At 42.3% G+C, this 13,226-nt stretch overlaps 1 protein-coding gene and 1 pseudogene across 1 annotated transcript in view; both read right to left on the bottom strand.

The window, feature by feature from the left end:
* LOC105499974 (MCC regulator of WNT signaling pathway) overlaps positions 1-13,226 on the bottom strand; it is a 480,351-nt gene that overhangs the window by 322,089 nt on the left and 145,036 nt on the right. The window contains exon 3 of the mRNA XM_011772875.2: positions 7,402-7,613. Within this exon, the coding sequence (XP_011771177.1) occupies positions 7,402-7,613 (212 nt within the window). The remainder of the gene's footprint in view (positions 1-7,401; positions 7,614-13,226) is intronic.
* Positions 8,480-9,242, bottom strand: LOC112423365 (small ribosomal subunit protein uS5 pseudogene; annotated as a pseudogene).

Below are 13,226 nucleotides of genomic sequence, written 5' to 3'. Positions count from 1 at the left end.
TCAAGTGGTTAAACCAAAAAGAAGACCTCTGTCTCTCTCACCACAACTACAACAACTCTTATTCCCACAGCTTTTAAAGATGTTTCTGTATTGGCTGAAACATGTGGATATGCAGTATTCTCCAAAGTAACTAATAGTGTTGTATCAAGGTTCAGTTAATAATGACTGTGTTAATAATTCTGATCATATAGCAAATGAGCATGATAATACACAGTTTTAATTCCATTTCCAATTCACAGATGTTAAACCAGCCTAAAGTAAAAAGGCTGCTTGGAGTTTTTGACTGTTGGATACACAGAGGAGCAAAACTTGCTATGTCAGTTTTTTAATTTGCATTTTATTTTCAAAACTCGTGACTTTTTTCTCCTTTAAAAATGTAAATTACTTTTGCAAAAAAGCATTAAACACAAAATTAAATCTTAAAACGGGCAAAGTTGAAGCCAAGTCATCCAAAGGAAAAGAAGACAGCCTTGAGCAGCAGGGTGCAGAATACAGACATTACCATCTTCATCTGCATAGAAATGAGTCTGACTGTGTTTACAACTTCATCATTTGAAATGTTACAGAAAAACTCATGAAACAGTGCACTTCCCCACAGACAGCTGGTATGTTAAATAACTAATAGCACAAAACCAAAATGTCTTTGCTTCATATATATTTATATATGTATTTATATATGTATATGTATATATACATACATCTATGTATATATATTCATATATACATGTATTTATATATTTATATAAATATATTATAAATTTATATATTTATATAAATATATTATAAATTTATATATTTATATAAATATATTATAAATTTATATATCTATAAATGAGGGAAGACAGACAAATGATTACTTTTACTTTTCATCAACTTTCTGTTATGCACATGACTTCTTTTATAGTATAACTTATTTTAGTGTACATCAATTAATACTTTTATTAATAAAAATAAAGCTAATACTTTAAAAACCAAGCAGTATAGCTGACAGAATCTATCTAGACATTGTTATTTCATTCAGAAATTTATCTCTGCTGTATCTAGAAAGTGAAACTTCTGTTATGTTTTATGTTTTAGAATATTTGCACATATTAAATATATATTATATACACTTTTTTTTAGATAGGGTCTAGTTCTGTTGCCCAGGCTGGAGTGCAGTGGCGTGATCTTGGTTCACTGTAACTTTACCTCCTGAGCTCAAGCGATCCTCCCACTTCAGCCTCCCAAGTAGCTGGGACCACAGGTATGTGCAACCACACCCAGCTAATATTTGTGTTGTAGAGACATGGTTTCACCATGTTGCCCAGGCTGGTCAGACTCCTGGGTTCAAGTGATTTGCCCACCTTGGCCTCCCAAAGTGTTGGGATTACAGGCGTGAGCCACCATGCCCAACTGTATGACATATATATTTACAATACATATTTTTTAAAAATCAGTCTCAATCACTTGCAAGTAACAATTCAAGGTTCTGATTTCCGATTTTTTTTTTTTTAAGATGGAGTCTCGCTCTGTCACCCAGGCTGGAGTGCAGTGGCGTGATCTCAGCTCACTGCAACCTCCACCTCCCGTGTTCAAGCAATTCTCTGGTCTCATCCTCCTAAGTAGCTGGGATTACAGGCACGTGCCACCATGCCCAGCTAATTTTCGTATTTTTAGTAGAGATGTGGTTTCACCATGTTGGCCAGGCTGGTCTTGAACTCCTGACCTTAAGTGATCCACCTGCCTCAGCCTCCCAAAGTTCTGGCATTACAGGTGTGAGCCACCGTGCCCAGCCAATGTTCTGAATTTTTAAAAAATCAACCCTATATTCTAGGCCATTCCTTAGCCCTTTTCTCAAAATTCCAATATTTTATTTGTCCTATCTTAATTCCCCGAAAATCTAAAGGGTGACAAGCATGCCCTATGCTGAAGAATTTTTTGTTCTTTGACTCTGAACAATGCCCAGAAGAGGGTGCTCATAGAACAATCAGCCTTGCTTTAACCATGAAGCTAGGACACATCCTCTAGATCAAAGTTTGGTATCCCCAAATTTGGTAAGTACTATAATGATTGTAGTGTGTTAAGATTGCAGAAGGAGAAATGAAAAGTTCCCTATATTAAAAGCAATTCAAGAATACATTTTAAAAAGTTAGTAAAGACCTTTTAAATGAGGGAAGACAGAGACAAATGATTACTTCTACTTTTCATCAACTTTCTATTGTCCATATGGCTTCTTTTCTAGTATAATTTTAATGTACATCAATTAATACTTTTATTAATGAAAAATAAAGCCTATAATTAATACTTTAAAAACCAACTAGTATAGCTGACAGAATTTATCTAGACATTGCTATTTCATTCAGGAATTTAATCCTGCTGTATCTAGAAAATGAAACTTCTGTTATGTTTTATGTTTTAGAATGCTTACATATGTTACTACTCAGAATCCATAACATTATAATTTATACTAGCATTCTTTCCTGGTAATACAAATCTTGGTAGAAAAATATCTATCAGAAGACAGGCAATATATCTTTCCACTGCATCCCTTCTTTACCAAACTCTTAAAATATCTCATATTGCTTTACCCATAGTTTTATGGGCTTACATTACACTGAGTTTTGCTGCTGCTTTGTGGTGACTTGGTACTAAATTCAGCTAAGCTGGAACCATATTCCCCAGAGTTCTCTTTCCTGTATGGTTCTGTATGGCCATGAGAGACATTCTGTGTGAAATCCAGAAGGAAGATGTAAAGAAGTCATACTTTTTATGCTCTGAAACTTGGTGCAGGGTACTGTCTTAGTCTGTTTTGTGCTGCTGTCACAGAATATCTGAAACCAGGTAATTTATAATGAATAGAAATTTAGTGGCTTATAGTTCTGGAGGCTGGGAAGCCCAATATCAAGGCGCTGGCATCTGTCAGGTGACTTCTTATTGTGTTATCACATGGTGAAAGAGTGCAAGGGCAAGAAGAAGGTGAGAGAAAAAGAGAGACAGAGAGAGACGTAGTGGGAAACAGAGAGAGAGAGAGAGAGAGAGAGAGAATGGAACTGGTCCTTTTAAAATGGCACCAACCCCACCCATGGGGGTGGAGCCATCATGGCCTAATCACCTCTTAATTGTCCCACCTCTTAATACTGTTATAACAGCAACTAAATTCCCACATGGATTTTGGAGGGGAAAACAAAGCATAGCAGGCACTATGCACCTTGTCCACTTGCACACATTATTGCTAATCTGCTGCTTAACTACTTGGTGTACCAGGCTTGCAGTAATTTTAATTCACTAAATCTCTTCCTTCAGCTTCTCTGAGTCCTGGGCCAAGTGTGTGTGCAGGAGACACACTGCAGGAGACAGAGTGCCAGTTTCTGCTGCAGGTCCCCCACAGCATCAAGGTTGGACATGGTAAGACACAGAAGAGGTTTCCAGTTTGTCCTCAATGGTCCCATTGGTCTTCATGAGTTCTGGTTTGTCCCTACTCTCCTATACATCCAGCTTTCCCTCTTAACAGCTGATCTGACAAACCTATAGTAACTTCAAGCTCAAGACTAGATACAGAACCAATAGTCTTCATAGATTGTATCACCAGCTCTCACATTTGTGTAAGGTCTAGCCCTTACGATAATAAATCTCTTATTCTGTATAATGTGTGGCCATTTTGCTTCTTCGATAAAAGCATGGCTGCTGTAAGTATCTGTGTACAACACTGTCTTGTTGCCTTTGCATTGTGAACAGTATGTTAAGCCTCATGGTATCCACTGTCTTAGGTAGAATGGTGATTGGTGGTACAAGAAAAGGAAGAGATGCTTAGAAAGGTAAAAAGCTTATGTAGGAATCTCCCAGGAAATCCTCAATGCTAAAAATGTCTTTGCCTAGTTATCATTTGTTGCTTCTCATCTCCAAATCCAGCTTTCTTTGTCCTGTTTTGTGGTCTTGGAGCTGGACCACGTAAACATTTCTCCTTTGTCAATAGAGGGTGCTGGAGAGACACTGGAGGACACTCAGCTTGACTCCTGTGGCTTGAATCTGCTGTGCTCTCTGCTAGCTCTTGTGGTGGGTAGGGGCCCGCAGCATAGGACATCTAGTGACTCACCCTATTAAGTTTTAGTGGCACTATTTGGGGGACTTTTCAGTGGGTTTGACACCACTCCAGCAGGCAGCTTCCCAGTGAATCCCTCTGGCATCTCAGTGGACAACTCAGTGATACCTGATGAGTCTTGCAGATGCCCCAGGAGGCTGGACCAAAGGTTCAGAAGTTTGGTTTCCTGCTTGCCAGCCCTGGCCTGAAACATCTCAGGGAAATTCTCTGCAAGTCAGTGGGCTGCAGACTTCCTTTCAAAGGGGTCAGAATCAGCCCTGGGTGAGGGGAGGGCCCTCTTCCAAATTTGTTCCTTCTTTGACACTCCTTCCTTGGCAACAGCCTTAGGGGTAGTGGCTATTCTTTGTATATACTATTCCTGTGTTCATTATGGTTTTCTTTACCCTAAGTAGGCAATCCTCTGCTACTAGTTAATAATCATTTATATTAAACTTTCCCTGTGTGAATTACTGTGTGCTTTCTGTCTCCTAACTAGACACCGATAAAATGCCTTTTGCTCTTAGTAGCTATTTAAAAGAAAAAAAAATAAAACTTAATTTTATTAGTTCAAGATTTTTCCTTAGAAGGGACATAAATTACTTTTAATGTGATTATATAAATAAAGGGATTGCCCAAATATGCAGTTTAGAGAGACTATTTGCTTTCTTTGTCCACCTGGGAAGGATATTTCTCAAATCAGGCTCTACAGACCCACCTGAGAAGACCCTGAGTCACTATGGCTATGAAACAAACCACCGCAAACGCAATGGTTAAAACAACCATCATATTTCACTCTCACATATCTGATAGAAGGACTCTAGGGTTGCATGACAAATGGTGAAGACACAGGGGAGGATGAAGAACTGAGGCCCAAAATGTACTCTACCACAGTGTCCAAGGGCATTAATAATGGGTCTATAAATTCAAATGGTATTTTTAAAGTTTTACTTTTCCATTTGGTAAGGAAATAAATAGTGTAATCACAGTCATAGGACTTCAGTGCCTGCATTTGCATTTATGGTTCAGTTCTTGCCAAGGGATCGCCTTAAGTGAGTGTGCAGAGGAAATGTTAGGCAGTGTTTCCTCATTTCTAAAGCTTAACCAGTAAAGTAAAAAGAGGGTATGTATATGACTGTTGGGTATGTGAGAGTTCTCTGTGCCTTGACTCCCCTGAAGAGCCAACTCAGAGAACCTGGCTATGGGAACCCCAAAGACTGAGCTGGCCTCCAATTAGGAGAGACAGAACTTAGAAATCAGTCCAGGAGGTTACTGGAGAAGCTGGGAACCACAGAGTTACACAGAGACAGGAAACAGCCAACTCCCACAGTTTTCAATAGTAGGTTTGCTGCAGCAAACTGGTGGGCCATGAACCTGGAACCCTCCAGAGAAGGTACCATCAAATTTTGATCTCTGTGTAACACTGATTTCTGCTATAACCATCCTGTCATGGCAATGTCTGTCTTGAGAAAAGGCTGAGCTGATGTAGCACAGAGGAGGGTTCAACTTGCTGCAAATTATTTGAAGCAGGCACAGCCTAAGTCCAGGCCTATGCCAGAGAAAGATGACATATTCACTGATAATTGCCTAATCTCCTGAGCACATAGAGGGCAAGATTAGGATAGTTAGAGTTCTACTCAAACTGTGCAAGAATGTCCTTGAAGTGTGGCCAAGTAACAAGCAGTGCAATAACTATGAATGTTTTTACAGATTTTTATGAGACATTATCATACCCTAGCAGTGATTGTGAATGTTTATATGTTTGTAATATATTTTTTATTTTATAATAGTTTTAGGCTAAGGTGGGTGGATCACTTGAGGTCAGGAGTTCGAGACCAGCCTGGCCAATATGGTGAAACCCTGGCTCTACTAAAAAAAAGTAAATAAATACAAAAATTAGCCAGGCATGGTGGCGGGTATCTGTAATCCCAACTGCTTGGGAGGCTGAGACAGGAGAATTGCTTGAACCCTGGAGACAGAGGTTGCAGTGAGCCGAGATCGCGCCATTGCACTCCAGCCCGGGCAACAAGAGCAAAACTCCGTCTCGAAAAAAAAAAAAAAAAAGTTTTAGACAAAATTTGCAAAGATAGGAGAGAGAGTAATTATATACCCCACAAATAATTTTTCCTACTTTTTAACATCTTACATTATTATGGTATATTAGTCTATTAGTCACAATTAATGAATGGATGTTGATACACTATTATTAACTAAGGTCCATACTTTAGGCTTCGTGTGTGTGTGTGTGTGTGTGTGTGTGTGTGTGTTTGCATATGTGTTTTACTCTAATGTCCTTTTTTTCTGGTCCAGGATCCCATTGAGGGTATGCATTACATTTTAGTTGTCATATTTTCTTAGGCTTCTCTTAGCTGGACAGTTTCTCTTTCTCAGATTTTCCTTGCTTTTGATAACCTTGACACTTTTGAGGAGTTTTGGTTATGTATTTTGTAGAATGTCATTTAACCGGGATTTTTCTGATGATTGTATTTTAATTATTGTTGTCATATCTACAATTGCTAGTTCCTTCAAACATCCCACCAAAAGTGTAAGAATTAGAAAGTGTGCCTCAAACACAAAGAGTCTGAAAACCACTGGTCTACATCAAAGCAGACTGTAAATATGCATAAGTCAAAGTTATTGAGATGCTTATTCTACCATTCGAACTTCAGTTTCAAAAAGCCAGGTAGGCTTTTAGAGCTTTCCCACAGTGACTGGATAGCAATCTCTATTTGTACTGTCTGCATGTCACCCAAAATGGCCAGGCCATCAGCCACCCGACTCGTTTGGCAGCCCTGACTTACAAAAGAAGACAATAGCTCTTTGCCCAAAGGTCGCTTTGTAGTGACTCACCTTGAAGGAAAAAGGAAGGTAAATTACACATAATGACATTATAAGTTGTCCCACAGTTTTCAACAGAAAATACTCTTAAAGTATAACCAGAAACAAGAAACCTTCAATGCAACATTTTCCTTTTTGTTTTTGAAATGAATAAAGTCCAAATTAGGGAACAGAAGCAAGTATGTACTATTAATTTGTAATGTCTAGAACCATAGAAGTAGTCTACTTATGGAAGAGCTGTGTGCATCTTCTAGTAATTAAACCTGTGCAAGTTACAGCCTTAATTAAAACACCTTTTAGGAGTCTACTCTGGTCTCAACGGAAGTAAAGTCCCTAAGTGCTGGCAACTTTGGAATACTAAACATTACTGGCAATGCTGAAAATGGTACAATATTTACCGCAATAAAGAAGACAATACCCGATATGTCCCCTGGAGCACAAAATTAAAATATTTGTATTGGAATACAGACAGGCCGAAATACGTGTTCCATGAACCAAAAAGTACTCACCGTGTTGGCCAGCTCGAGATAGCTTCCTCCTACAGAGTTGCCAACGTGCGGGGACTGCGTGAGCAGTTTGTGGAGAGCAGTCTGCTGATGCAAAGAGCTTCCGCCATACTCGAGCAGCTTCTGGAGGGCTGACTGGCTCTGCACATCCGGGCTCTGGAGGTCCCTGGCACCAGAGTCGTATTCCCAGCTCTCCCTGGCTGCTGATAAGGCACCTAAGCCCGAGAGAAGCAGAGAAAATGAAAAGACATTTCCTTCATTAGCCTGTGGGTGGCCAATAGGCAATGATTTGGAACCTCCTAAGCCTTCCATGTGCCAGCATCTCGGAACACATGTGGTGCCCAGGCTGCATGCTAAGCGTGTTCCCTTTCAAACTGACACATGGGGAGCCTGGAGATAAAAGCAATTTCAGGCAAAGCATTCAAAAATAACTATCCCATGAATATGTGCCCCCTAAACAGAAATGCTTAGCAAAAAAAAAAAAAAAAGCACTGGAGAGCCAAGTAAAGGGAATCCAGATCAGAGTCACATTTGTGATTTGCACAGGGCTATTATATTAGCCTTAGCACTGGTCATTCTTTCTCTAAACTGAGGAAGAAGGAAGCAAGAAAAATGACAGAAAGTTAAGATATGGCACTTTATCATGACTTTTTCTTCTCTTTTCTTTCCTTCCTCCCTCTCTCCCTCTCTCTCTCTTTTCTTTCTTTTCTTTCTTTCTCTCTCTCTTTCTTTCTTCCTTTCCTTCTCTTTTTCTTTCTTTCTCTCCCTCCCCTCCCCTCCCGTCTCCTTCCCTCCCCTTCCCTTCCCGAGGCAGGGTCTTGTTCTGCCACCCAGGTGGGAGTGCAGTGTCATGATCACAGCTCATTGTAGCCTCAACCTCCTGGGCTCCAGTGATCCTCCTGCCTCATTAAAAAAAAATTTTTTTTGTAGACCTCATTTCTACACTATGTTGCCTAGGCTGATCTCGAACTCCTGGGTTCAAGCAATCCTCCTGCTTTGGTCTCCCAAAATGCTGGGATTACAGGCGCAAGCCACTGCGACCGACAGTATCATGACTTTCTACTGTTGATGTACTCTTTTTTTTTTTTTTTTTTTTTTTTTTAGTAACAGGCTTCATTCACTTTATTTTTCTTGTATAAAAACCCTATGTTGTAGCCACAGCTGGAGCCTGGGTCCACTGCACGGAGACTGGTGTGGGTCTTGACAAGGTGGTCAGTGAATTCCTGATAGGGAGACTTGGTAAACACAGTCTCCTTCCAGAGGTCAGGGGTCAGGTAGCTGTAGGTCTTAGAGATGGCATCAAAGGTGGCCTTGGCGAAGTTGCCCAGGGTGGCAGTGCAGCCCTGGGCTGAGGTGTAGCAGTCATCAATACCAACCATCATGAGCAGCTTCTTGGGCACAGGTGCTGAGACGATGCCAGTGCCCCTGGGTGCAGGGATGAGGCGCACCAGCACAGAGCCGCAGCGGCCCGTCACCTTGCAAGGGACGGCGTAGGGCTTGCCGATCTTGTTCCCCCAGTAGCCTCTGCGCACCGGGACAATGGAGAGTTTGGCCAGGATGATGGCCCCACGGATGGCGGTGGCCACCTCCTTGGAGCACTTAACACCCAGGCCGACGTGGCCATTGTAGTCCCCGATAGCAACAAACGCCTTGAACCTGGTGCCCTGGCCAGCACAGGTCTGCTTCTGCACCGGCATAATCTTCAAAACCTCGTCTTTGAGAGAGGCCCCCAAGAAAAAGTCAATGATCTCAGATTCCTTAATGGGCAGAGAGAACAGGTAGATCTCCTCCAGGGACTTGATCTTCATGTCCTTGACCAAGCTGCCCAGCTCGGTGGCGGGCATCCACTCCTTATCCTCGGCCTTGCCTCCGCGAGCTCCGCGGCCTGGGCCGGGCCGATCACGGCCGCGACCCCGGCCCCGGATGCCTCTGCTGAAACCTCTGCGGAAGGCACCGCGGTTCCCCATCCCAGGGCCACCAGGGCCTCCGGGACCCCCCCCTCCCCGCTGCACCGGCGTCATCCGCCACTTGGTGTTTTCTCGGAGAAGAAGAGGATGTACTCTTACCTAAAGGAAGCTAGGGGGTATTTTCTAGTTAGGGATAGCAATGAAGTTGAGTTCTGGGCAATAAAATATGAACAGAAATGATAAGTATCACTGCTGGGCCTTGCTTATAAAGCCCCGCAATGTGTGATTCTCCATGCCCTTTGCCTTCTGGCCTGGTTCAGATGGGAATGGTACCCTTGGAAGCCATGTGGTACAGATGGTGGAGCCACAAGGTAGATGCAAGATGCCTGGATTCCAGAACCATCACTTGTAGAAGAGCTGTCTGCTCATCCTAAGTACCCTATTTTGACCTAGTGTGATTAGAAAAGAAACTTTTTTTTTGTACATGTTTTTTATTTCATAGATTTTTGGGGAAGAGGTGGTGTCTGGTTACATGAACAAGTTACTTAGTGGTGATTTCTAAGATTTTGGTGCACCCATCACCCGAGCAGTGTACGCTGTGCCCAATGTGTAGTCTTTTATCCCTCACCCCCCACCCACACTTTCCCCCAAGTCCCCAGAGTCCACTGTGTCACTCTTATGCCTTTGTGTCCTCATAGCTTAGCTCCCACTTATGAGTGAGAACATATGATGTTTGGTTTTCCATTCCTGAGTTACTTCACTTAGAATAATGGTCTCCAATTCCATCCAGGTTGCTGTGAATGCCATTATTTTGTTCCTTTTTATGGCTGAGTAGTATTCCATGATGTATATATACCACATTTTCTCTATCCAGTCATTGATGGGCATTTGGGCTGGTTCCATGTTTTTGCAGTTGCAAATTATGCTGGTATAAACATGTGTGTGCAAGTATCTTTTTCATATAATGACACTTCCCTCTGGGTAGATACCCAGGAGTGGGATTGCTGGATCAAATGGTAGATCTACTTTTAGTTCTTTAGGGAACTTCTATTGTGTTTGATTCACCACATATTTTCGGTTTGTTGATTAGAGCAGCTAGTATTACCTTAACTATTACAGATGATTAGAAGGTAATAAAATGTGCTAATAGTTATAATACAAATGGGAAAGTGCAATGAAAAAGTAGAACTAAAGGATATCTAACCCAGTCCATCTGGAGATGACTGGGGAATGTTCAGGGACAGCTTCCTGGAGGAGAAAGCCTGATGCTTCAGTTGTCACTCTTTCCAGAAAAAAATAGATTTCGGGTAAAGCCTGCTTCCTTGTGTTGTTCACTTCTGAATGAAGTGTCTTGTGGGTGCATCTGGTTGGTGAAGCCTAGGCTGCATGCCTTTAGCCGCAAGGAAAGCTGGGTAAATGTGTTTTCTGGTTTTACTTTAGAGAGGTAGTATTGATAAGGTGAGACATTTCCTAAACAGAGAAGGGTGCTCAAAAGGCCTAGGCAGCCAGAACACAAACAATGGTCTATGCACAGGACGTGTACTAGGTCCTGGGGATATAGCAGTAAGCATGATAAATTGTAGTCCCTGCCTGCAAAGATCTCATCCTGGTGGATCTTTAATACATGGCTTTTAATGACAAAAAAGGGACACAAAACGATCCAGTTTGTACTATGAAATGAGAACATATACAGATTATTCTATGATTTACTTGAGAATAATTACATATGGAAAACTGTTTGTAATTATTTTTCTGTACAGTGAGTTCTGATATGAATGTCCAGTCTTCTCTTATCAGGTATTGATGAATTTAATCAATGTGAATAGGAAAACTGTCTTCAGATGGTTTCCCCCTACTGTTCTGGCTCTGCTGATCCTCTCCAGTTGGTCTAACCCAACATTCTCTTTATATAGTGCCTTTATAGCTGGGACACATCAACTGCTTTGTATCAAAGCAGGCAATTCTGTCACTATGTTTGCAATTGCTCCAAGTTTATTTTAATGTTAAAGTCTATTGATTGTATTGCAAGGGAGGTTTTGCTTTCCTTAACATAGACTGCCAAATGCCTGCTCTCCCTCCCTGTCTCTCTGAACACTGTTATCTGCCTAAATGCCTCAGGGCCTCTGTTCTGATTCCAGCAACATGTGGCAAGACTAACGGAGGTCAGAGTCGAAAACTGGAGCCCCCACATTGGACTGAGTCACAGACAGACTTATATCTCATACGTGAGACAGACAGAGGGCTGGGCCTTGACTTGTATGTTCACCACAGTACTCTCAGCACCGTGCACATGGCCTGTGACATATCTAGCATTTAATAAACATTTAGTAAACATGGACTGCTGAATTATCCATGGTTGTAGTACCCTACAGTTTCACTTTTTAACCTGGAAATACAACATGGAAATTACTTTAAGTAAAAATTATACACTTAAATTTTTTCTTTATGCAAACATGAAGCCTCATTCTCAAATAGGAAAATATAACAGTTCTGAGGTGGAGCAAGATGGCTGAATAGAAGCCTCCACCGATTATCCCCCTGTGCAGGTACACCAAATTTTAACAACTACCTACACATAAAAAAGCACCATCATAAGAACTAACAATCAGGTAAGCAATCACAGTACCTGTTTTAACTTCCTCTCACTGAAAGAGGCACTCAAGAGGATAGGAAAGACAGTCTTGAATCACCAACGCCACTCCTCCCCTACTCTCCAGCAGTGGTTATGTACCACAGAGAATATGTGCTCATGGGAGAGGGAAAGCACAGCAAGTGGGGGACTTGGCATTGAACTCAGTGCAACCCCATCACAGCAGGGAGCCAACCTGTGCTGGGCTCAGCCATTGCCCACCTAGGAAGGGAACATTTGGATCAGTCCTAGCCAGAGAGGAATTGCCTATTCCAGCAGTCCGAACTTGAGTTTCTCAGCAAGCCTTGCCACCGTGGGCTAACATGCTCTGGGGTTCTAGGTAAACTTGAAAGGCAGTCTAGGACACAAAGACTGCAATTCTTCCTAAGCAGATCCTAGTGCTTGGCTGGGCTTAGAGCCAGTGGACTAGGGCAGCACATGACCTAGTGAGACATCACCCAGGGTGGCTAAGAGAGGGCTTGTGTTACCCCACCTCAATAACCCCAGGCATCACAGCTTGCAGCAAAGCAAGTGACTTGTTCCTTCTGCTTGAGAAGAGAGAAGGGTAAAGAGGATTTGGTCTTGCATCTTGGAAACCAGCTCAGCCATAACAGGACAGGGCACCAGGCAGAGTCATGAGGCCCCCATTCTAAGCTCTAGCTTCCAGACTTTTCTAGACATACCCTGGACAAGAAAGGAACCTTCTGCCTTGAAGGAAAAGACCCATTTCTGGCAGGATTCATCACCTTCTGACTGAAGAGTCATTGGGCCCCGAATAATCAGCAGTAGTAGCCAGGCTGTACTTGCTGTGGGCCTTAGGTGAGACTCAGAGCTATGCCGGTTTCAGGTGAGACCTAGCACATTCCTACCTGTGGTGTCTACAGTGAAAGACTCCTTATATTTGAGAAAAGCAGAGGGGAAAGTAAAGGGGACTCTGTCTTGCACCTTAGGTACCAGGTCAGCCACAGTGGGGCAGAGCAACAAGCAGGCTCTTGGACAGCATTTCTGGACCTGCCCTGGGCCAGAGGGGAGCGTATTGCCCTGAAAGTGAGTCCCAGGCCTCACAGCATTCACCAAAAGCTGACTGAAGAGCCTTTGCGCTTTAAGGGAACATTGACGGTGGCCTGGCAGAACTCACCATGGGTCAGTGGTGGTGGCCACTGAGAGAGGCTCCTCTGCCTGTGGAAAGGGGAAGAAAAAGCAGGAAGAACTTTGTCTTGTGGTTTGAGGGTCAGCACAGCCATAGTAGAGTAGAGCACCAGGTAGATTTTAAGGTTTTTTTACTCTAATCC

This window comes from Macaca nemestrina, chromosome 6, assembly GCF_043159975.1.
Source record: "Macaca nemestrina isolate mMacNem1 chromosome 6, mMacNem.hap1, whole genome shotgun sequence".
In the NCBI taxonomy this organism is placed as follows: Eukaryota; Metazoa; Chordata; class Mammalia; order Primates; family Cercopithecidae; genus Macaca; species Macaca nemestrina.
The sequence above is the reverse complement of the archived record's forward strand: the minus strand, read 5'-3'. Positions and strand labels throughout refer to the sequence as shown.